This window comes from Mus pahari, chromosome 2 (assembly GCF_900095145.1).
Source record: "Mus pahari chromosome 2, PAHARI_EIJ_v1.1, whole genome shotgun sequence".
In the NCBI taxonomy this organism is placed as follows: Eukaryota; Metazoa; Chordata; class Mammalia; order Rodentia; family Muridae; genus Mus; species Mus pahari.
Window position 1 is genome coordinate 34188435 of NC_034591.1, and position 25118 is coordinate 34213552.

Below are 25118 nucleotides of genomic sequence, written 5' to 3' on the forward strand. Positions count from 1 at the left end.
TATTTCTCTCTCCCCCCTCCTCTCTCTTTCTCTTTCTCTTTGCCTTTCTCTCTCTCTCCCCACTTTGTCTTTCTCTCTCTCCCTCCCTTTGTCTTTCTCTCTCTCTTTCTCTGACTCTCCCTCTGCACCCCCACCCCAGTTCTCACCACTTTAATGCTGCTCCTGACCCCCTGCCCCTCTGACTCTCAGCTACACTCTCCAGATCTTACTTAACATGCTCCCTACTGCCTCACTGACTAGCCTTGCTCTCCACTTTCCACTCCTCCTCACCCACCTGGCCCTGCCTATGTTGTGCCTCCAAGTTCCTATGCCTCTTCTCTACTGAGTTCAGTCCCCAGCAACCACACGGTGGCTCACAACCATCTATAATGGGTCAGATGCCCTCTTCTGGTTTGTCAGCAACAGCGTACTCTTATACCTAAAGTAAATAGATAAATCTTAAATAAATGATAAAAAAATAAAGAAAAAAATGAAAGAAATATGTAATTTTGCATAGAGCTATACATAGATGCATTTCAAAAATGTTTAATGGATCTAAACTCAAGAGTGGTCACAGGAAAACATTAGCTATTAGATAAACTATGTATCAAAATTATTTTATTGAGAGCAATGGAAACAGTATCATTAATTGTGAACTGTACTAGAAGAATGTACATTTGTTTCATATCTTGGCTTGGCAAAAGTTCACAGACCATGCCCAGGTTGTTTACCTAACATATGTTGAATAATTGACAAGTCTGATACAGTTGTCCTAGCTGGTTTACATGGCCATATCTACATTATATTATGAAACAAAGGGAACATAGTCTCTCTTTTTTCTTCTGAAACTTGACATGTGTTTCTGAGGAGCTTCCCTTTCCCATTTTGTATCCCTAGTTTTCTACTTGCCTTTTGTACTTATGTACAAGGAGTGCTTACCATTCTGGCACTGTGTTCCAAAGAATCCCGCTGGGCAAAGGCACGTGTTTGGCTTATAACAGGAACCACCATTGAGGCAAATGGGATCGCATAGAGCTAATGAACAACAGAAGAAAATGAGGTCTCAAGCACTGTTATTTTAAGACTGAATGAGGCACAGGTGGACAGAAGGAAGCATGTTGGTATGTATATTTTAACTACAAGTAAAAGGAACCAATAATGTTCCAGACTTTACCAAATGAAAGGAAGCAAAGTAACTTTGTAATTGCTTGTCAGTGTGTTTATTTGGTATGCTAATAATGTTAACAATAAAACTTAGACTGCAGAGTGAGCATGATTAAAATTTAGAATGATTTTGGTAATGGTTATAGGCTAAGAGAGGCAAATTCAACTCAACAGCACCAGTGTTGGCTACGCACGCATCTTTATCACTTTGCAAATAAAACAGGGGCACTTCACTCAAGCCTTCCATGCACAGATGTCTGATGCTTTGTCACCAATGTTTTGCTTTGAAAGCACTTCTAATTCTAGTTTCAGCTTAGAATTTATCCAGTTTCTAAGGCATACAGACACAGTTTTTTTTTTCCAAACTCCACTTGCTAGAATTAATGCTTTCACTTGTAATACATAGTTTACTTTATGTTTCTCTTTTTATTTTTATTAGATATTTTCTTCATTTACATTTCAATTGCCATCCCAAAAGCCCCCTACACCCTCCCCCCGCCTGCTCCCCAACCCACCCACTCCCACTTCCTGGTCCTGGCGTTCCCCTGTATTGGGGCATATGATCTTCATAACATATGCAACCAGAGACACAACAGAAAAAAAATGTAAGGATGAAAAGTACAAATTTTTAAAATGTGTTATTCATAACCACCTCCTATCTTGCCTGTCAGCTCAGTTTTGTTACTTAGATGTGACTCTTTGGGACATTTGAAGTTTCTATTTGTTGATACTTCTATTGTCCATAATTCTGATTTTACCTGTACTACAGGTGGGTCCATACCAGCCAGACTTGCACTGACAAATATCTGGTGCAACACATTCACCTCCGTTCTCACAATGCCTGTTACAGACCACTAAAATCATGGAACAAGGACAAAAGAAAGACAAATTCAGCTTGTAACTGTCAAATATTTCTAGTAATTGGATTTAACCATAGAGGAAGACCAGGATAATTCATTCATAAGAACTCAGGTTCTTGCTCATAGAGATAGAGACATTAGAAAGTTAATAGCATCAAACAAGAATTAGTTATTTAGGAAAATTATTAATAACTGGTGAACATAATCAGATACAAATTAAATAAAATAAACTTATAAGCAAATTAATAAGTTTAATTTCCACTTATTTCAAAGAAAAAGATGTTACTATTCATAGCAAAGCTCTTTTATTTTTTTGTGAGACACGGTTTCATTATGTATAATTTGGACTACTCCTCAGCTTATAACTTTCCCCTCACAGCCTCCCAAATACCAGGATTACAGCCACACCCATCTAAACATCTTTACCTCCATTCTGGGAACCCCTGGTTCCTTTAGTGCATCAGTGTTGCTGAGGGATGGGTTTGTTTTATTTAGCACGACAGCCACCAACTCGGCCAGGAAGATGTCTATTATGGCAGAACGTAAGAGAGCTTTACTTACATGTTTCACACCTTGGTCCTACAAAGCCATAAGCACAAGTGCAGAGATTGCCAGACAAGCATGTGCCCCCATGTTCACAAGGAGGGCTACAATGTTCTGCAAACACAAATAGCATTAAGTCAGGTTTCAGTAATCAGTATACATGCATGTGCAAAGTGTGTCTGCAAAAAAGCTCCACTATAAGAACAACTCAGGCTAAACTCAGTTCCCTTTACTGTGTAGTTACTATTTTGTGGGAATCCACTATGTGGATTTACAATTCTGAAGCCTAGTAATCAGCACCACGTTTTGGTTTATACATGAAAATTACAAAACACATTGCTGGTGTGTGAATGGTTTAGGAAGACTTTGGTTAATTGGAAAAAAAAATACCTGACCTTCAGCTTCTAAAATGTGAACTTGGACATATGAATTTCTGTTCAAAAATAGATTTATATATTCCATAGTTAGTCTCATTTGGTATTAGTTTTGAAGACTTCTGTTAGTTTCAAAATTATTCTGTTGCTTTGTAGTTTTCTAAGTCATTAAAGCATTTACCAGGGTTCTAAGATCATTCACAATTATGTGATTCACCTACTATAATTCAGTCTCAAAAACTTTTAAAAATAACTAATTAATTTTTAAAAAGCACCTACTTTTATCAGTTCTATTTTGTAGATCTCCTACTTAATAATTCATCCAAAACCATGCAGGATGTATATGACTACAGTAGTATTTTTAGGGTCCTCTTTTAGGTTTCTTCTTACTATCTTATAGCCTTGAGTTTTGCATTTAATACATGAGTCATTAAAATGATTATTTTCCCCAAATACCTAAATGTCAAAAAGCAAAGATTTTGGAAGAGAAACAGTTACTTTTTGGGTCTATGACTTCTGAAGTAGGAGTGTTTAAAAGTCTAAAGTTGGGGGCTGGAGAGATGGCTCAACAATTGAGAGACACTGGCTGCTTTCCAGATAAGCCAGGTTCCAGATACTCCTCATGGCAGCTCACAACCTCCTGTAAGTATAGTTCCAAGAAATATGACACTCTGTTCTGGAGACGTTGTATACACATGGTGTCCAGGCATACACTGGACAAAACACCGGTACAGTTAATATTTTTTCAAATTAAAAACAAAAGTCCCCCTAAAAAGAATTAGTATGAATATTTTTTTAAAATGTGAGCTTTTACCCAAGCACTGAGGAGTACTCACTAACAAAAACACAGCAAGACAATTTATCCTTTAAAAATATTTTCAAGGAAATGACACTGTACTTAGTTCCATATTTGAGGCTATAATTGGAATTCTCACCTTCGTCGCAGGTTGCTCCACCATGCCCTGGAGGACATGCACAGATGTTAGGCTTAATGCATTTTCCATGCTTTTTGCAAACAGGGTGACAGATGGCTACATAAAAATAAAGCCCATGGCTTAGAAATATTGGTTATCAAATAAAATTTATTACACAAACTCATGAATCATGTACCTACCAGTTTGGCAGTTGGAACCAGTATAACCTGGTTTACATTTGCATGTGTTTGGGGCAACACATTCTCTGTTTCTTCCACAGGAGTGTCTACAAAATGCTACAAAAAAAAACAAGGAAGAAAGTCTAAACTGTAGCATATTTGTGTGTGTGTGTGTGTTTGTTTGTGTGTATTGTCTGTCTGTCTGTCTGTCTGTCTGTCTGTCTCTGTGTCTGTCTCTGTGTCTCTCTGTGTGTGTCTGTCTCTGTCTCTGTGTCTGTCTCTCTCTCTCTGTCTCTCTCTGTGTGTGTCTTTCTCTCTCTGTCTCTCTCTCTGTGTGTCTCTCTCTGTGTCTCTCTCTCTCTTTCTTTATGTAGCCTTGACTGTCCTGAAACTTGCTCTACATATTAGGTTGGTCTAAAACTTAAAGGGAGATCCACCTCCCTTCCAATTGCTGGCATTAAAGGTGTGCACCACCACAACCCAGCCAAATTTTCTTTTCTTTTTCTTTTCCTTTTTCTTTTTCTTTTTCTTTTTCTTTTTTTGGTTTTAAATTTTTTTATTTTGTGGGTGTTTGGCAAATTGCAGTTTCCATAGAGTCCACCAGAGGGCATAGAATCTCCTGGAACTAGAGTTATAACGATTGTGAGTCACCATGTTCATTAGTGAACTCCAACCCCTAATCTGAAGTTTTCTTTTTTTTTTTTTTTTTTTTTTAAAGNTTTTTTTNTTTNTTNTNTNTAAGTACACTGTAGCTGTCTTCAGACACTCTAGAAGAGGGTGTCAGATCTTGTTAAGGATGGTCGTGAGCCACCATGTGGTTGCTGGGATTTGAACTCTGTACCTTTGGAAGAGCAGTCGGGTGCTCTTACCTGCTGAGCCATCTCACCAGCCCCTGAAGTTTTCTAATGTGAACATTTTTAATGGCATATTAAATGTACAGCTACTACATTTACCCATAATTCTTTTCCTTATACTGGCTTCATGATTAGAAAGATTGAGAAAAATAATCAGTAGACTAAGAAAGAAGCACGTTGTGTGGCAATTATTCTAATAAACCCAGCTTGTAGTAGAGGAAGCAGCCATCCATCCACTTGTGTGACAGTGTACAGTGGAGCTTTAGATGGAATAAAACTAAATATTGATGAACAGTGATGCTCAATCAAAAAGCAATGTTCCAGGAAGTCAAAAGCTAGTGGGAGTAGATTCCCTTGAACATCTCGAGTCAGTTGACATATTCCACTGGGTCTTTAACACTTCTCATTTAACCACAATATATAGGATGTCTTTGTTAACCATAAAGTTGCAGTTACTCTTAACAAAGCAATGGCAAAACACCCAAGAAACAGTTTCTTCATTGCCAAAGCCAAAATTTGTATTTGTATTAAACAAAAAGAATGACTATATAAAGCAAACATATAAACAATGCTTGTAAAATTGTTTGGATATCAAAAGTGCTGGAGGCAATACAGAAAATCTCAGTTTATGAAAATAAGCAATAATGTCAGAATTAGCAATTTAAAGTGTTACATGCCAACTGTGGACTGACAAGAATCTGGGCCACAATCCTAATCAGGTTTGTATTCACAACTGGGTCTCATCTCTTTAGCTTCTTGATACTAGATAGCTAGATTCACAAAGACCTGCGCTGTCATCTGTACAAATGAAAAATAGTAATCAAAATGAGGTTATTATAGATTATATGATGGTTAACACAGAATGCTACTATAGAACTTACAATAGAGTGGGTATAGCTGTATTATTAATACTTATGTAGTATTGATAATTTTAATAGTGACAGTAATTTTTAAAAATCAATTCAGAAAACTCACTTTTCCCAAAATGTTTTAAAGGAAGAAGAGTGAGAAGAAATCAGCAAAGAAGTACTTCTTAGTTACTTAAACTTTAGTGAGTAGTTCTCATTATGTACGGTGAAAAATTCTCACAGTACCTCTACAAGCGATACCATTTCCGTAATACCCGACGGGGCAGCGTCCACACCTGAAGTGACCACCTGTGGTTGGCACACAGGAAACACCCTGGAAACAAGATGATTCTGTGCAGTTGGATATTTTGGTTGATCCATTTTTTTCTGACAAGGTAGTGATTGCTGCTTTAGTAGTCAATGATGTAAACTCTCGCCCGGAGAAATTTTGGAAAGGTTTGCTAATGTGAGTATTACGCCCTCCTGTCACTGTTGGAATAGTGCTCTGGACAGGATCTACCTGGTCAAAAGAACTGTTAGGGTTGATGCTTGCAAAGCTACCATTGTGTGCTGGAACCTCAAGCTCCTCAACAGTAAGATCTGAACTGAGATCATGATCCACATACTCATAAGCTGGTGTCTGATGAGAAACACCCTTCTTCCCATTATCCATTTGAGTTGTAACTGATTTTATTGATAACTGAGATGAGCCTATTGAGTTTAAGAACTCATTGAAAGTTGTTGCAGGACTCTGAGTAAAGCTTGGGTTCGTCAGTAAAGGCTCCATTGATGTTGGTTGAAAGCTCAAGTCTAAAGAGCAAAGAAATAAATAGAAACGCTCATCAGAATGTTTATTAATGTTCTACCCTATCCACGTTTGATAACAAGTTATTCATTCATTTATCTGTGGTTTATAACATTTATGACTAAGAACCAATATAGTGATAAAAAGTCATCATAGTGTTCCAGCCTTCAAGGAATGTGCAACATACTTGGGCACATGAGGTAACACAGAAGGTTAACAGGTTTGAAAGCTGTGGAATATCCATCTACTAATAAGCTTCCCTGAAAATCTCTGTGCTCACTTTCCTACAATATATACATGAGCAGTCAGGAGGTTAGCAAGGGAAAAGGTAGTTCAAGTTACCTTATATAACTCTCAGATTATCTTTCTAAAAGTAAAAATAACTGAGGTACAACTTGTTAGCCTTAGGGAAAACAATTGGGAAATATTCTGTATTAGACCTGATCCAAGATCAGGACTTACTGGAGACATTTTCATCTATTGGCCTAATATGAGTTTTATGTTTTTGGCAGTCTTACCATCCTCTTCTTCAGTAGCAATTTTGTCAGACCTCATGAGAACCACCGTTTTGTAGTAAAGTCATTTTAAAAGCTCTGTTTCAACTGTAAATCAGTAGGTCAAACATATCAGAGTTCAACTAATGCAAACCAAATCTGACGAGTCATAATCTGGGATCTGTGAGTCCCTTGGACTTCACTACTGGAAATTAGATCAAAGTTAATTTAAGTTTTTTTCCCCACAAATCCTCAGATTTAGATGAATTGAATGCCTGAAAATTCATCTGTAAAAGTGTGAACCCTAAACGCAGCTGTGTCTGGAGAGAGGGCCTTTGTAAAAGAGATTCTGGTTGCACAAGGTGAGAAAGTGCATCTCTGCCCTAAGCAGATAATTGTTCTAAGAAGAGGCAGGAGCACCCAGAAAGCACACACAGAGGAAAGGCCTGTAGGCACTACTGTCTGATGGGCAAGAAGATAATATTCCTGAAGGCAATTAAACTACACCCTTGCTCTTGAATTTCTATACTCCAGAATTAGAAAAATATTATTTTCTCAATGTTTTTTTTCTGTAATATAAGATTTAAAATTGCAGATATTATGAAAGAACAGAAAATATTTCATGGTGCATTATACACTTGTTACCTTTCCACAACAATATTCTAGGGATAATTACTTTAGTCTTATGGAAAACAAGTAGGAGGTTTCACAGGCTTTCTTATTTGTTACCTTGATGTATAATCCCACCTTGATATTAAGATTGGGTGACTGGTAAATATCTCCTGAGAAGAGGATCTTTTTGTTTTTTGTGAACAAACAGTGCAGTATGTATTGTAATTTTGTACTTGTTTTCTTTCTTTCTTTTCTTCTTACTTTTTTCTTTTCTTTTTCTTTCTATTTTCTTTATTTACATTTCAAATGCTATCCCGAAAGTTCCCCATACCCGCCCCCTCGTGTCTCTAGCTGCATATGTAGCAGAAGATGGCCTAATCGGCCATCATTGGGAAGAGAGGCCCCTTGGTCTTGCAGACTTTATATGACCCAGCACAGGGAATGCCGGGACAAGAGGATTCTTTGTTCACTTAAATATAACACATACATAGTTCTTTAATGCTGATCTCTGGAACTCACTTTTAAAGTATTGATGACCTTCAGTTTCTTGTGTCCCCTTCCCTCTAAAATTTCTGTCTTCTTGGATAATAACCATAAGAGCTCATCTTTAACTCAGTCCTCTCTCTTGACCTTCATATATATATAGTCTTCTCAGTCTCCCCCAACCCTCTTCTCTCTTTCCACTCAATCCATGCCTCTTTTAAGGTCCTCCATTATCCTTCCGGGTAGGAACGATGCCTCTTGTGTGCCCTTCATTTAAAATATACAAAGCAGCATCTTTTTGGCACCATGGAGCTACTAGTCACCTCTCTTGCTGACACATGCCAATTAAATATGAGGACATATGAGATACACTTTGCTATCCTGTGCATCTAGTTCTACGTGTAACATGAAACATATATTCTGAAGAAACAGATGAATGGAAGAAAATGCTATTGAGTGACCTGAAGTAGATAAATGCAGCACAAAACACAGCAGCAGGCAAGGGCTATTACCATGGCATGTGTTCCCATCACCGTGAAACCCTTCTGGACATGGACCACAATGATAGGAACCAAAGACATTGATGCACTCCACACCTGGGAAGCAAGGCCAGGATTCACACTCATCTACATCCTTCTCACAGTTCTTGCCTATAGGAAACAGACCAATAGTTCAAATTATTTAATGTCTAACATCCCATTGTTTTATTACTTATACTTTCCTGGTACTATCTATGTAGCTCAGGTTAAACTAAAATTTGTCATACTGCTGCCTCTTGAGTCCTGGAACATGTCTGTCAGATCCTCCTGCTTCTCTATTTAGCACTTCCATAACTCTTCTGAGGAAATACATTTACTATTTATTTAAAAACTACTATACAATCAAATATAAAATCACTTAGACTTCTTTTAATAAACACTCAACTCTTCACACATGTAAGTTTATTTCTTTCTATAAATATGGTGAGTAGTCTCATCACCAGGTAGGGTGAGATAGGAAGACATTGAGTTGGTCAGGATAAGTAACACAACAAGATGTGCCTCAAGAAACAAGTCGATTAATATATGAAGTAAGAATTACAGTATATGATATATAATTACATAATGTAATTATAAAATTTATATTTTTCTTTAAAAACTTGAATTTTTCAAATGATAGTTTAGAATGTTTTTCATTAATGTTAAGAATGACTTATTCATTCAAAGTACTAGATTCTAAAAATTTTAATTTTACATGTTAAAAAGTCAAAATTTTTCCAATAAGGTACTTTGATATGCTTAGCATCTTATTTGAATGAATAAATTCATATTATGAAAGAAGAGTCCTTGTTATACATGTATGTTGGGGGAAATTAATATTTGAATAATTTTAAATATAGACCATAAAATAAAACCAATGACATGTCTATATTCATATGTCTAAGTGATAATTTTAAAATAATAAAAAGGTTAAATGCATTAAATTTTCTGCTTTGCTCATCTATGTTAAAACTGCTTATTTTGAAAAGTCAGCTCAATGAATGTATATTAATCTAATATTATATCTCTATACCCAAAAAGCTATTCATACATGGCTTTCAAGTCTTTGATGAATTAAAGGCTTATTATTATCGTGTGTTCATTTTTGGAATCAGACATTTTAGGACAAGTAATGAATTAGTGACTAGGCTTGCATTTTGTTTGTTCCCAACACTGATTTAACCCATGATGTCTCTAAGTTAGTAAACTACTAATAAAGCACTTCTTATGTGATAAAATTTTTATTCTCCTGAAATAGTTTTATTAGTCTACATTAAATTTCATATATATATATATATATATATATATATATATATATATATATATTAGGCAAATGTTTATCTTTTTTTAAACAAAATAAAATATAGAACGATAAAACAAAAAGCATCACGTGGAAGTTGGTCAACACAAACCAACGGAAGTAAATGAACCCCAAATGAAGGTATGAGATTCAGAGACCCGTTCATTCGCACATTATGATTCCCACAAAAATCCTACACTGAAAGCTAGAATATATGCCCAAAGGACCTGGTGCAGACCGGTGTAGGCCCTGAGCTTCCTGATTTAGCTTTTGTAAGTTCATACAAGTGTTTCTTAGTTGATTTAGAGAGGCTTGTTCTCCTGGTGTTCTCCACATTCTCTGGTTTACATGCTCCTTCTGCCACCTCTTCCAATACACTTAAATGTACTTTACTTGCCAAAAAGATGTAGAAATGCCTATACATATGCAATTGAGTTTCCTTGATTGCTGTCAGAATCATAAAATGGACAAAATCCCAAGAATATATGAAAGCTAAAGTACAGAAGTGTTTGAAAGTAGTTCACAAATTAAAATTATCAGAACATATGCAGTGTTTATGTCTGTGTTCCTTTTTACCAGACTCTTAAAAATGTGGTTTAAAACCTTAAGAACATAGATTTGTATGGTTTCCCAAAAGAATATTCTAAGGAAATTTTCTGTCTAATGCATTCCCATTCTCATTTAGTTCACGAGGAACCCAAACTGACCTGTGAGCTGAGAAGGACAGTCGCAGGAGTAACTGTGTGAGCCGCTAAAACATTCACCAAGGCCACAAGGGTTGGACTGGCACTCACTAGCTTCAGCCTCACAAAGATCACCATAAAAACCAGGCAAGCAGTCACAAAGGTAGGCTCCACTTCCTGGAGGAAATTTTCTGTCAGGCACACATGATCCACCGTTCAAGCAGTCACAAGATTTCACAGTCACCTATAAAAGAAAAGTATTGGATGTGTTATTTTGCATAAAATTATGTTTAGTTGTCACTCCATGAAATCAGGAAAGGCATGAGGGCTTATGTGACATGGATGATCAAGTCATGTTTCCCTGTAAAATTTTTGTTTAAAAAATCATGTCCCCTTTCAAGAGCAAAGCTAATACATAGGTGCTTCATGGAATACATTTTAGAAAAGTTCTGAGTACAACAATTTGTTTTTATTTTCTAATTTTTAAAATAGATTCAATAATAGTTCCAAGTGGCCCTGAATTTATATTCCTCCTTCCTCATCTTCCCAAGGATATAATTTTTAGGTAAGTAACACCATACCCCATGGATAGAATCATCCCTTTCTAAATGCAAACGCAACACTAGGAAACAAAATCAGTAATGTGGAAGGCAGTCAGCCACCCATGTTATCGCAGTTTAAGAGCAAACAATAAATTCAATTGCTAGGCTAATATGGTCAAGCAGTTACCTTTCATCACATGTGTCTATGTGAAAACGTGCATGCAAAACTTCAAGAGCACATGCACATCACAAGTTCATAAGAATTTAAGCCTCGTGGCAGACACGCTACATATATCAATGAAGGAAAAAATGTCAATTAGTTCTTTCATGTCTTCTTTCTGTATTTGTGGTTTCTAATTCAGCATGTAAGACTCTCTCATTTGAAGGAAAAAGATGTAATTATCAATCTTATTTTAGTCGGGACTTCATTGGAAGTGGAAACGTGTGAGATACTCATCCTTATCTACTAGTACAGAGCATGATGTTGGCTATCAACTTAGACCCATGCTTCGGGGCTTATTAAGCATATCCTAAAGGTGTTATGCTCTTACAAGCAACGTGTAATACAAACGTGCAAAGTTTAATATCTCCATTGCCCTTTGACATTGAGACTATGTCTCGTGCTAGGATTTAAAACAAAGTGGTTGTACTTGTAAAAGAGCCAGTGACATTTATATAACTATGACCTTCACTGTGACTGTAGATTCAGCCTCACAATCATCCTTAAGGCGGAGAGTGAACGTCTGAGGAGTCTGTGACTCTATTTTCCATGTAAGAAGTCCCTCAGAGGAAACAGCTGCTCCATCAGGACCAGAATCCAATGTAAAGCGTATCTCAGAGCCTTCTGGATCCCAGGCCATGAACTGGTATTCAAAGTCTTCACCATAAAATGCCTCTAATTTGTCTTGCAGTGTTTGAATCACGGGGGGCTGGTTATCTGTAATAGAGAAAGAATTTAACCTTGTACCTTCGTAGAAAAGGAAAGAATTCTGATAGTTTCCACAGGGACCAACGCCTAATAAGGACTTAATTCTGTTTAAAGTTCTATGAGCTGCTATTTTTTTTTCTTTTTACATAAATGACATTCCATTCTATGTAAATGTAAAAGTGACTGGCAGGTTCAGGGTCAGTTTTGCGAGCCTAGTCTAAAAATACTTAGGATACAGCATAGCACATGCAGACAGTTTTACACTCTGCAGATTGGACGCATTCCCCTTTCGTCTTAAATAATTTTCTGTTGATCATTCCACTGCTTGGGCATCCTGAGTATCTTGGACCCTGTGCCTCTCTCTATCTGTGTGTACTCTCAGCCTCACTTTCCCCTCTGCACCTCCCATTACTGTCTATGATTATACTCCTCATCCAAATCCTAACACGTCTTTCACTCTGTTTACTTCCCCATTTACAACAACTGGGAGTGAACAGTCAGGTCAAACCCCTATCCCTGAGCTCTTTCTGATATCCCAACTCACACACACCCTACTGAAGCTGTGTTGAGAATAAGGAATGCTCTCTTTATACTCAGAAAACATTCTAAAATATACTTTTTAACTATCTTCTATTTTAACATATGTGCTTTCCTCGCTTGTTAGCTAAACATAAGTAAGAGATCCAACTATATGATGGTATTGGACGGTAAGCATATCATGTACACACATGATGCACTGGTGCTAAGACACCCCAGGTCCATCTCCCAATATGTCCATGTATAATTTTGAAAGCTACCTTGTTATTGACCTTATTTCCCTCACCCTTCGCATGAGGCCTATTTTAAGACTGCTTACTTATACCACTAAACATGATAGATATTCACAAATCAGTCATATCATAACCATTAAAAAGAAAAACTCACCAGCAACATACACCTTTAATCCTAGCACTCAGATAGCAAAGGCAGGCAGATCTCTGAGTTAGGGCCTGGTCTACAGAGTGAGTTCAAGGATAGCCAGAGCTACACAGAGAAATTCTATCTCAAACAAACAAACAAACAAACAAAGACTCCAACTTGGAAGGCAGTCTCCGTTTTCTTTATCACTCTAGCTATTGTCCTTCCAATGTTCAGTGGCTTTGGCTCATGTTCTGTAAATCTTGTGGCTAAACAATGAATATGAAAAAAAATCTGATAAAGTAATAGAATTTACATAAATAATGGCATGTAAATATAAAGTTATATAATTATAGGTAAGGTTATACAAGCTCAGAGAGTCACGTTTTGCTGCATCTTACTAGTCCATGTAGTTAATAATGCCTGATCTCACATAAAGACAGAACTCAGACATATACAGGAAATTATGTAAGCTTGGAAAGTGAAGATCTTATGACATGAGTCCACTATTTGTGTTACCTTTTGGATAGGAGAGTGGATCCTTAACTCATTTGTATGCAAATTTATCGAGTCACAGAAGAGGGGGATTGAAAGGCACTTTATAGAGTACTGAGTCTAAATATCTTAAATATCAAATGATAGATCCAAGTCTATTAGAGCTGAAATAGATGAACTTTTTGCCATAAAACTGAACAAAGTCAAGTTAGATATAGGAAACTATATGTATCTTAATAAAGAATTCCCATTTCCTTCCTCTTTGAAGTATTCAAATATTCATTATTAAATATTAAAATACATATCTTATAGCCTATTAGCATATGGTGACATAAATTATATATAGTACTATATCACTTACTACTAGATTAAGTTCTAAGATATACATCATTAATCAGTTTTATCATTATACCACCATGGAAGGTATAGTCACAAATTAAAAGAGCTATGAAATCACTTGATATAAACACATATGAACCTACTATTAGCCAAAGTCTTGTTATTTGATATTCAAGACCACATATAATTATATAATCCTGTTCTTTGACTTTTTAAAGCAAATAAGTTTATGAAGTAATGAGAGATTCTGAATTAAATACATTGTTCATCTATCTCAAAAACAATAATATCAGTTATGACTTAAAATAACACTAAAACTTTTGTATAAAAATATTGAATTAATAAAACAGAACTTACCATCTAAAACTGACCAAGTAGAATTTGAAGTCTGAGGTCTACAAATCAAACAAGAGCTGGTAGGATTTTTATCCCCGTCAGTGTAGCAGATATCATCAATAATACAAATATTATTCTAATAGAATTTGAAAAAAAATCAATAAGATATTCTATGCTTAATATATAGAATCTAGAAACAGAAAGACAGCAGCATATATATTTGGATTTGGAGATAGTTTTCATAAACTCAACACGTCTTCAAGAACAAATTATTCATAGTATTAAACAGCAATAAAACTGATTACTTTGGAAGTATAAGATGATGCAGGAAAGTCATGAAATACTATGCATAGCTTATGAGTAACAGGAAACACAGCCCCAATGTTTTCTCTGTCATCTCTCCTGGAAGTGCTTTATTAATAAAAAATGACATTTTCCTGTACAGTTGAAAGAATGATATAAATTTACAACTGACTTCTATTTCCCTTTGTAGCCTATTCCGTCCTTTAAATGCTACCACCAGCCCAGATCCACAGCATAATCACTCCACCTCATAATACATAGTTACAAGGCATCCCTGAGAGCAATGCTGGCACGTGGAGAAAGCAGCCATCTCTTGGCTTCTTCAAAAGGCTCACACTTGTTTACCATTTCTGCTCATTTTATGACAACTCCTTTGCTAGCACTTAAAGTGCTCTACGAAATAAAACAAATAGCCTGAGAGGACAAGACAGCTTTGAAAGTATTTTTAAACAGGCAGAGACAAAATAGTCCAGATTAAATAAAACCCAAATAAGTTTTCAACAACTAACATTTCTTCTTGACACATTCTGAGTGCTTATCTCAAGAAAATAAAAACAGTATACAAATTGTTCTCTTATGTGTGTACACTGGTTTTATGTTCTTTGCTTTGAAGGGTTGGCTGATACTAGGTCCGTGGTGTTTATCCGGTTATTAGTTTCCATGTAAGAGGCCTTCTAGATAAGCAAAGGAAAGCTAAAACCAGAAAACAGGCAAACAAAAACAATAAAAGCATTAAATACATATTATAAATCCTTTTCAAATACAAATTGTTACAAAAAGGTTAGTTAAGCACAATGACAAATCTTACTGGAAAAGTATGGATGTAGAACCACATGAGTGAATAATTAAATGTGAAATTTGTTCTCTGATTCTTTGGGAGCGGTACAGAGAAAAGGGGCAAGGTATGATGTAGCCCAGGCTGTTCTCTAGGGTGGGACAACCTTGTACTTCGGATCCTCCTGCCTCCATCTCCTAAATGCTAGAACTACACATGTTTATTACTTTAACATAGCCCCTCCTTCAAAGTATCAGGGAGAAGTAGTCTGCCACTTTAAGACATTAAAAGAAGAAAACACCGTCCTTGTTTAATCAACCAGAGTTACAGGAAGTTCATTAACTTTTAACTAGACTTCTAGCATACATCTGGGAAAAGCACAAAAACATGCAAAAGACATGTGGATATATGTACTATATTCTGTGAAAAAGTAAAAATACATACCTTCATAGTGCATGAATCATTTTCATAGGGACCACAAACTTGACAAGTGCCATTATATATGATCATTATCTTGGAATTACTGAATGTGTAACCATCATTAGATACCTATGAGATATAGTTCTACAATAAGATTATTTTTTTCTAAATGCTGCCTAATCAATTCACTATGAAATTTTATTTATGCATAGGATGGTATCTTGAATTTGTTACCTTTAACAACTTTGCCAAGGGTCTCTCTGCTGTCAGATGCATGGTATCAGGAGGCTGGCCATTTGGGAACAGCTGACAGTCAACCTCTCTGTCACTTTGAAATACTGCTTGTGTGTAGACACTTGCTTCAAGTACCCACGTACTGCCATTGTACTGAAGGAGTAATGAAAAGTCAATTAATTACTTCGAAATTGTGGAAGTACTTTTGTACATTTTATAATTACTGAGCTGTATATAGTCAACGAAGACATTTTAAAATATATATTCCGTACAGTCAGATAAATAATTAAAAAAATACATTGAAAGCAAGTTTTATTCAAAATAATAGAAAAGTATACACCATAGTTTGGTAATTAACCAACAAAATCAACCCTTCTCCCAAAGCACACATTATTGACAGGTTTGATCTAAAAAAGTTGCCAAGGTTGGTAATATATACTCATTTACCACAGAATGTATTTCAGAGCAAGAGGAAAGCAATGGAGTGCATACTTGTCACATGGTAAATAGATTTTTCTATGTAAGAGTTTCATCATCGTCCCCCCCATGACACACCCCTGCTCCAAATTCCCACATTCAAATTCCTGGAACACCATTTCAGTATGTTGGCAGCCACTGGGCTTTTATGCGCTATATAACCCTTGACTGGTCTAGAGAAATAACTAAGATGAGTCAGTGCTTCAAATATTTGAACATTTTTAACTATATGCCAGAGGATTTAGGGTCAGAGTGCCCATAGTACGTTACATTTCAAAACATAAAACTATGGAGTGGTGGCCATGCTTTTCAATAAAGTTAAATATAAAATTGAAGTGTACAAAGAATAGTAGGACTAAAAGCAGATATGCACATTTATAATTGTGTGAATTTTATACTAATTTTTCATGGTTTCTAAGTCCCAAGTAAGTGATTTTCCCCAGGAGAATTCAACTTCATATTTTTTGATTCTCTATAAAACATTCTATCCTTATTAAAATGTGTCATTTTGCTCAAGCTAGTTTATGTTATTTGAGTAGAATTCTAGCCAGTTTATCCTACCCAATGCCAGTGGAACATCATGCTTAAGTTATACTTTGGGTACTATCTAGTAGTGCTGTAAAATGTTTTAGTGTGTGAAAATAAAAGGGCAGAATGATTTTCTGAGTACTGATAACTATACGGAAAACTTGAAGGGCATATTTGTTGGCATCTGAATTTATATGTATGTTCAAAGGTATAAAACTGCATTTTGACTGCACAATGGTTTTCAAATGTAGCATTGGTCGTGCAACTTGATATTGCATCAGCATTGCAGGTTAGAAGGAAAGAGATGTCACTCTAGTTTATGTGGAATAAAGTCTAACCTCATTTTGAAGACTTTTGATTGATAGCTCGCAGTTGTGCAGATATCTATAGTTATGGAGGAACAGTCTGTTACAGAAGATCTGTCAGTTTCTCTAGCAGAGGAAGAATGACAAAAATACCCTGACAAGGTTGTCATGATAGCCATGCTTAAGTCATGTTGGATCTCTTGTATTTCTCTGTGAAATCAGACTGCAGCCAGTGACTAGACATTAAGATATGAGGTCTAGCCCTCTATGAAAAGGTTAACCCTAAGTGATGAATAAATTTGATTCTGCATCCTTTATATACATTTTGTGAATGTTTATTGTATACTGAGAATATTTTTTAATTTAAATATTTTAAAGGTTTTTTTTTTGTGAGACAAGGTTTCTCTGTGTAGCCCTGGCTGTCCTGGAATTCATTCTGTAGACAAGGCTGGCCTCGAACTCAGAAATCTGCCTGCCCCTGCCTCCCAAGTGCTGGGACTAAGGGTGTGCAACATCACTGCTTGGCAAATATTTTAATTCTTGAGAATTTCATACATGTATCCTGTATTAAACCATATACAACCAGTCCCTAGAGATTAGCCCTATGCATATGTACATACTAGCTACTGGTATGCTGCTGAGGCAAAATATAGCAGAATAGATATGGAGTATATAATTTCTCTGTGATAATTGAGATTATAAGATATAATATAAAGGAAGCTCCAAATCTAATCTAGTCAAGGAAGGCTTCAGAAGAGGGGGTCATATTTTTTTCTTCCTGGGGGATAATGGGTTCTTCTGTTTGGATAATGAAAACTTAAAAAAAGAGAGGTAAATCTAACATGGTGGGAGAAACCAGTATTGGAAAATTAAGGAAGCACAAAACATCATGGTCTATGGTAGAGCAGAATGAAGACAAGAGAAATGTTTAAGGTGCCTACAAAAGGAATCAGGACCTAGGTCAGAAAGAGTCCTCTGCCTACAGGATTACTTTTTGGATTTAATACTATGGACCAGCAGTATAAAAGTTGGACTTGACTTTTAGAGGAAAGGATAAAAGAAATGAGTGGGTAGCTGGATTTTTAGATCAAAAATTCTTTAAAAGTAGAAAAGAGTTGTAAGCACCTAAAGAAATATTCAACATCCTTAGTCATTAGGGAAATGCAAATCAAAACAACCCTGAGATTCCACATCACACCAATCAGAATGGCTAAGATCAAAAATTCAGGTGACAGAAGATGCAGGTGAGGATGTGGAGAAAGAGGAACACTCCTCCATTATTGGTGGGCTTGCAAGCTGGTACAGTCACTGTGGAAATCAGTCTGGCGGTTCCTCAGAAAATTGAACATAATACTACCTGAGGACCCAGCTATACTACTCCTGGGCATATACCCAAAAGATGCTCCAATATATAACAAGGACACATGCTCTACTATGTTCAAAGAAACCTTATTTTTAATAGCCAGAAGCTAGAAAGAACCCAGATGTTTTTCAACAGACGAATGGACACAGAAAATGTGGTACATTTACACAATGGAGTACTACTCAACTATTAAAAATAATGACTTCATGAAATCCTTAGGCAAATGGATGGATATAGAAAATATCATCCCGAGTTAGGTAACTCAATCACAAAAGAACACACATGGTACGCACTCACTGATAAGTGGATATTAGCTGAAAAACTCAGAATACCCAAGATACAGTTCACAGAACACAAGAAGATCAAGAAGAAGGAAGACCAAAGTGTGGGTTCTTCAGTCCTTCTTAGAAAGGGGAACAAAATACTAATGGGAGGAAATATGGAGACAAAGTATGGAGCAGAAACTGAAGGAAAGGCCATCCAGAGACTGCCCCTTCTGGGGATCCATCTCATACACTGCCACCTAACCCAGGTACTATTTTGGATGCCAAGAAGATGCTTGCTGACAGAAGCCTGATATAGCTGTCTCCTGAGAAGCTCTGCCAGAGCCTGACAAATACAGAGGCAGATGCTCACAGCCAACCATTGGCTGAATGTGGGGTCCCTAATGGAGGAGTTAGAGAAAGGACTGAAGGAGCTGAAGGGGTTTGCAACCCCATAGGAAGAACAACAATATCAACCAATCAGACCACCTAGAGCTCCCAGGAACTAAACCACTGACCAAAAAGTACACACGGAGTGACCCCATGGTTCCAGTTACATATGTAGTAAAGGATGGCCCTGTCAGACATCAATGGGAGGAGAGACCCTTGGTCCTGGGGAGGCTTGATGCCCCAATGAAGGGGAATGCCAGGGTAGGGAGGCAGAGTGGGTGGATGGTAGAGCACCCTCATAGAAGCAGGAGGAGGGGGAATACGATTGGAGGTTTCCAGAGGAGAAACTGGAAAAGGGGATAACATTTTAAATGTAAATAAATAAAGTATCTGAAAGGAAAATTGTGTCAAATTATGCTTCATAAAGAATGAGTCAAGAAAGCCTTAAACCCATGTTGGACATGTTTAGATTTTAAGATTATGCCTAGATAAGTGGTTTTTCCAATAGCAAATAGACAGTCTTATAAATATATACATACATACAATCAATACTAAATGACTGCTATGGATATGGATCTATGAGGGAAAATATATACCACTTAAAAAAAAAGAATTAAGGCTAGCAGAAACTGATTCTACACCAATATAACAAATATTTGCTACATAGGCTATCTTAGGATTTGCCGATGAAACTTCTTTCTTTTCTTTTACAATTAATTATAATATTTAGGGATTTTCAAATTCCTCTGTTAGATGTTTGGAAGGGAGAGAAGTAAATCACAACACATAAGATACATCTAAAAGTAAGCCCAAGATGTACTTTCCAAGAAAATACAAATTTGTAAAATTATCTTCTGTTCAGTCATTTACTAGTAGCATGACCTAACAGCAACAAATCTGCCAGAGTGGCATATCTTCTCTCTTCTGATATTGAGAGTCCATGCATAACGTGATGCAAAGTGCATACTTGGGCATAATTACACAGTAATTCCAAAATTATTTCCTTCAGCAAATTCTCAGCACCAGATTCACACCTCACTTCATCAACTTAGAGATAAAGTAAGAATGCAAGAACGTGTTTTAAATTTTCAACTTGTCCAAATGAGCATCTAAATTTAAGAAAACATGTCCTGATAATAAAATTTTTACTTGAATAACAAAAAGGAAGATGGAGTATAATTCACAAAATAACGTATATTTAGATGTGCTCCTATTCAAGCTGAATGATGTTTCTGCTTTAACAGTCTTGAGAGACAAATAACTGGTGGGGGACAGGTGGGGTATTTGCGAGTCAGAGCAAGAAAGGTAAGGCAGTGAGCACAGTTACCCCGTCTGCACTTTGGAAGGGCATATTCAGGTATCTTAATCACCTACACACCCTGCCAGATTATCTTGGCTGAAAACCATCACCATTCATTGTGGTTTTCAGCTCAAGAAATATAGGTAAGTATTCTATATAGTAAGCTTGAAGTTCTTTTAGTTTTTATTTATCATGACTGAAAAACCATGATCCAATGCCTTCATAAAAATGATGTAAACTACTTAGTAATGATCACAGGATAGCTTGTCTAGTGAAGCAGTGTGGCCATCTTCCTGTAACTCTCAGTGGGTTGAACAGCCTGAGATCCTGTTGCTCTCTGATAGAAAAAAATTAACCTAAAATGGCACAAACTCAATTGTTACAAACACTGCACCCAAAGCCTGTGCTTGTCATACCTCCAGTTTAGTAACTTCACACTTGATGGACAATGACTCTTTGAAGCCTTGACCAATAACTCTCACTGTGACACAGTTCTGCTTCTGAATATCACAGAATCCAGCGTTCTCAACCTCAGTAATTTCAGGAGCTATATCTTTAGAGAAAAAGTAATAATAATAAAAAACATCACATGCTTTGTGAATTACAGAAAAAAACCACATAATTATTTTGAGTGTCTAAATTAAAAGTATAGTTCCAATAACATTTCAAAATGTACTCAAAATATTATTTATGCAATTAACCAATTAAACATTTAATCATGATGTGTTTAAATAGATATTGCTAACCATCAAAACAAAAGCATTGTCATAGCTGATGATACTCAAACACACATTTCCCTAATGTTTCAGTAATATTTGTTATTAATTAAGAGCATATGTTAACAAATTATACCTAAAATGCATCTTGGTTTTGCCATATCAGTTTGTGCCAAATAGATGAATAGGTAAGCTATACTTTTGAAATAAAATAGTTTACTTCACAGTGCAATATTCACATTTCAAAAATCATTTCAGTATTACAAAGTTTTTTAATCAAAGTGTAGTATAAATATAATGTATGTGTATGTATACACATACATTTAGGAGTATATTTTTATACTCCTATTTCAGTTTTTCCACAATTTCTGTTTTCCCACAAGGATAACTGCAAGTGTACTAGTCACTGACAGGAAATGTCTCTCTTAGAACTCATAACTAACTGACTTTCATATGGCTCTTATTCCAGTTGTAGCCTTAGTGAGCACATCTTACCTGCCTTGGTGAGATCTGCTTGTTAAAATGGATGTGTGCCTGTGAACAATATTCTTTTGCCGTAGTCCTGTCAAAGCCTAACCAACCTAACATCTAGCCTTTGGGGGAAAATCATAAGGCTATAACCTCAGGATTCTCAAACTTCTCACATAAATTTGTACTAGTTTACCATGTCACAGTTGTAACACGTCTATTTATACTGATGTATTTGTGTATAGTGTCATTACACAGTCATAGGAATAAACCAAATGAAGCCTCCATATAACTTAAATTTTACTAGAAGCTGACGAAGATTCTAAGAGTGAAAAAAATATAAAATGTAGAAATATTTTTTCTACATTTCTGTAGTTATGTGCAGAAATTTTATATTAATTATTTCATAGGAGATAAAAATATGGGGTTGTATGAGATAAACTACTAGGAAGTTTGTACATTAACACTTAGACAAAAGAGATCTCAAAATATACTTAAAAACAATTTTGAGCAAATTAGCATACTTAGTAAAATATAAAATAGCATAAAATAGTGCTTAAAATATACTACGAGGTCTAGATGAAAGATTACTCTCTGCAGACAGAAGTACCAATTGGGTGCACAGGCCTTGTGTCTGAGTGGCTTGGCATTTCCTACGATCAGCAACAACGATGAAATCAGCAGGAAAAGATTAACAGCTGCCAGGAAGAGACCATCAAGTCGTATGGTATCAGACAAGCAGTTGCACAGACTATAGCTTTGGCATTTGAATAAGATGAAACATTTGGAGAAAATCTAATATATCTTTCACTGTAGACTTAATAAACACTAAGGACAGAAACCTGTCCATAATCACATGCCATCCCCAAGATCAAAGTTTCAGAGCATTTGCATACCATATGAATGACTGCAGTCATAGGAATTGTAGCCTGGAGAACACGCACAGCCCCAGTCCGTACACTGTCCATGTCCGCTGCATAAATTGGGACATTTTAACACTTCCAGAATGCCTTCTACTGACTTCCTGTTTTCTTCTACATTGCGTTTTCCATCTTCTAAAATGTGTCTCTCACATTCATTTTCTAACAGGGCCACTCCTGCCTCTGCCCAGTTCACGTCGTCCTTTAACAGAACATCCTTCACACACATGTCCATAACATGGTTCAGTGTCCTGCCGAGAAAGGGAAGACAGAGTCTTCCAATGCTGGAGTTGGCTAGAGTCTGCTGACAGATTGCCAAGACGCTGAATTCAGTGAGGCCCGATGCTGTGGGCCACGAGGGGGCAAACTCCGGCTGGCTGTCCTCAGTGTGGTCCTCGGGGAAAAAATAAGAAAACTCTTCCAGGTTGCCTTGTCCAAGACTCTGGAAAATAAAGACGGGATGAAAGTCCTTCAAATTTTGTCGTTTCCATCTGTTTTGTAGACTCTTCCTCATTTCCCAGTCCTGTGTATGCCTCTCATTACTTAAATATGTAGGAGGATTTTGTGTCTTATTACCAGGATGCGGTAAATTTAAGTCTTGTTTGGCTAGGTTTGGGTGGGCATTTTCCTGTATTAAGAAATTCAAATTATTTTCTTCTCTAGGTACATGAGGGCTTATTTTTCCAGCAAGAGCTTCTGAATTGATATATTCAGAGGTGATATCTAAGTCTGGTATCAAGGAAGAGACCTGGATGTGCTTGATGTCTTTGCAGCCGGAAGCCATTTCTAAGTGAGATCTGCTGTCCAGATGGTGAGAAAGTAGATGATGCATGGCAGTACCCAACCAGCAGCTGCAGTAGGATGGTTTTGCAGGAAACCGTGGGGAAGCTGGTACTTTGTCAAACATGCTTCTTCCTGGTTGAAGCCTTCCAGATGAAAGACAGGATAATTATTTGAACAAGACCGTTTTCCCCACTAATATATTGTGAAAAGGCAGAACATTGAGTGGCCATTGCTTAAGCTTTATAGTAACACAGAAATAACTGATTAATAGTTTAATTCTCACCTCCATTCATTGATAAAAGCAATATAATTGTCGTCGTGATCAATTTTGATCCCATTCTTGTCATGGAAATCATTTTCTGGGTTTTCATCGAAGGTGCCGCAAAGTCCTAATGTGCTTCTGTAATCTAAACTAGGGACTCTGAGAGTTATACTCATACCCCACTCACTGAGGTCAGCACGGATGAATGCTCCAGAGGAAAACCAAATCTGAAAGCAGACAAACTCACGCTGAGATACTGAATTCATTAAAAAAAAAAAAAAAAGAGTGTCATATAAGATTTAAGAAAATTAATTTTCTATACATATAAAGAATAGAATACTTATCTTTACAAAACTCTCACTTAATACTGTATTTCAAAGGAATCCCTTTTCACATTACGCTGATTTGAAATTTGGTCACAGTTTCAATTCTTTTAATTTTTAATTTTATATGCATGAATGGATGTATGTCTGTTTATCATATGTGTGACTGGTACCTGAAGAGGCCAAAATAGGGAGTCAGAGTCTCTGAGACTGGAGTTACAGACAGTTGTGGGTGCTGGGAATCGAACCCCTGAAAGAGAAGCCAGTTCTCTTAACTGTCTGCAGGCCCGCATCAAATCAACTACTTATTGAAACAAATGGTTCTTGACTTCTTTAATAAATAAAATTTTATATTTTATAAGATTGAAGTAATTAAAACTAGTAAGGTCAATGTGAACAAAGTCACATTCTGATCGTAGTAATGTAGCATAGAATTACACAGCCAAGTCATTAATTTACACCAATAAACATAATTTGAGAGGAACACAAGTCCTTGAAGCTAATCACTATTCTTTTATTGCCAGTAGGCAAATACAATCAATAGCCAAGTTATTTTAGTTGCTTGGCAAAGTGGCAAACAGAGCAAGCAGAGACTAAATGACTTTAATGGCCTGTGCCATCTGACAATGGGCTGCCCCTGGTCCCAATAATGTCCTGAGGCCAACCATCTGGAAGTATAACCAAAAAAAAAAAACAAAACAAAACAAAACAAAAAAGACTTTTCCTAAAAGCACCAAAGACAAATCAGGGTTTGTTTTTTGGGTTAAAAGTAATCCATCCTGCTTGTCTCCTTATTTAAAACAAATGGTGTGCATGTATTCATGCATAAAAACCTTACATACCTGTGTTTTGTGAGTATCTCTGCCTAGCAATCAACAAATGCCCACTCACTCATTTTCTTGACTTTGTCTTCTACCATGTATCTAATTTTGTATAGCTGTTTATTAAACTCCTCTGTGTTAACTTATAACCACCACCCCCCTTACAGGGAGAGATGCAATGGACATCAGTGGTGTTACCTACATCCTTAAGTACTTCATTAGAACAAGTTTCCTGTGAGACTTTTTCCCCTAGAAAGACTAAATTTCCCATTATCTTTACTTTTGGCAATATTATATGAAAGTGAGTGCTCATTTTTTAT

At 36.4% G+C, this 25118-nt stretch overlaps 1 protein-coding gene across 1 annotated transcript in view; it reads right to left on the reverse strand.

The window, feature by feature from the left end:
• Vwde (von Willebrand factor D and EGF domains) overlaps positions 1-25118 on the reverse strand; it is a 65289-nt gene that overhangs the window by 8888 nt on the left and 31283 nt on the right. Inside the window, exons 11-25 of the mRNA XM_029535438.1 lie at positions 23676-23881; positions 22586-23535; positions 20922-21058; positions 15880-16032; positions 15670-15774; positions 14169-14283; positions 11839-12089; positions 10635-10854; positions 8622-8759; positions 5962-6525; positions 4035-4130; positions 3856-3951; positions 2565-2660; positions 1902-1997; positions 919-1014 (exon numbers count right to left, since the gene is read on the reverse strand). Coding sequence (XP_029391298.1) covers positions 919-1014; positions 1902-1997; positions 2565-2660; positions 3856-3951; positions 4035-4130; positions 5962-6525; positions 8622-8759; positions 10635-10854; positions 11839-12089; positions 14169-14283; positions 15670-15774; positions 15880-16032; positions 20922-21058; positions 22586-23535; positions 23676-23881 — 3319 coding nt within the window. The remainder of the gene's footprint in view (positions 1-918; positions 1015-1901; positions 1998-2564; positions 2661-3855; positions 3952-4034; positions 4131-5961; positions 6526-8621; positions 8760-10634; positions 10855-11838; positions 12090-14168; positions 14284-15669; positions 15775-15879; positions 16033-20921; positions 21059-22585; positions 23536-23675; positions 23882-25118) is intronic.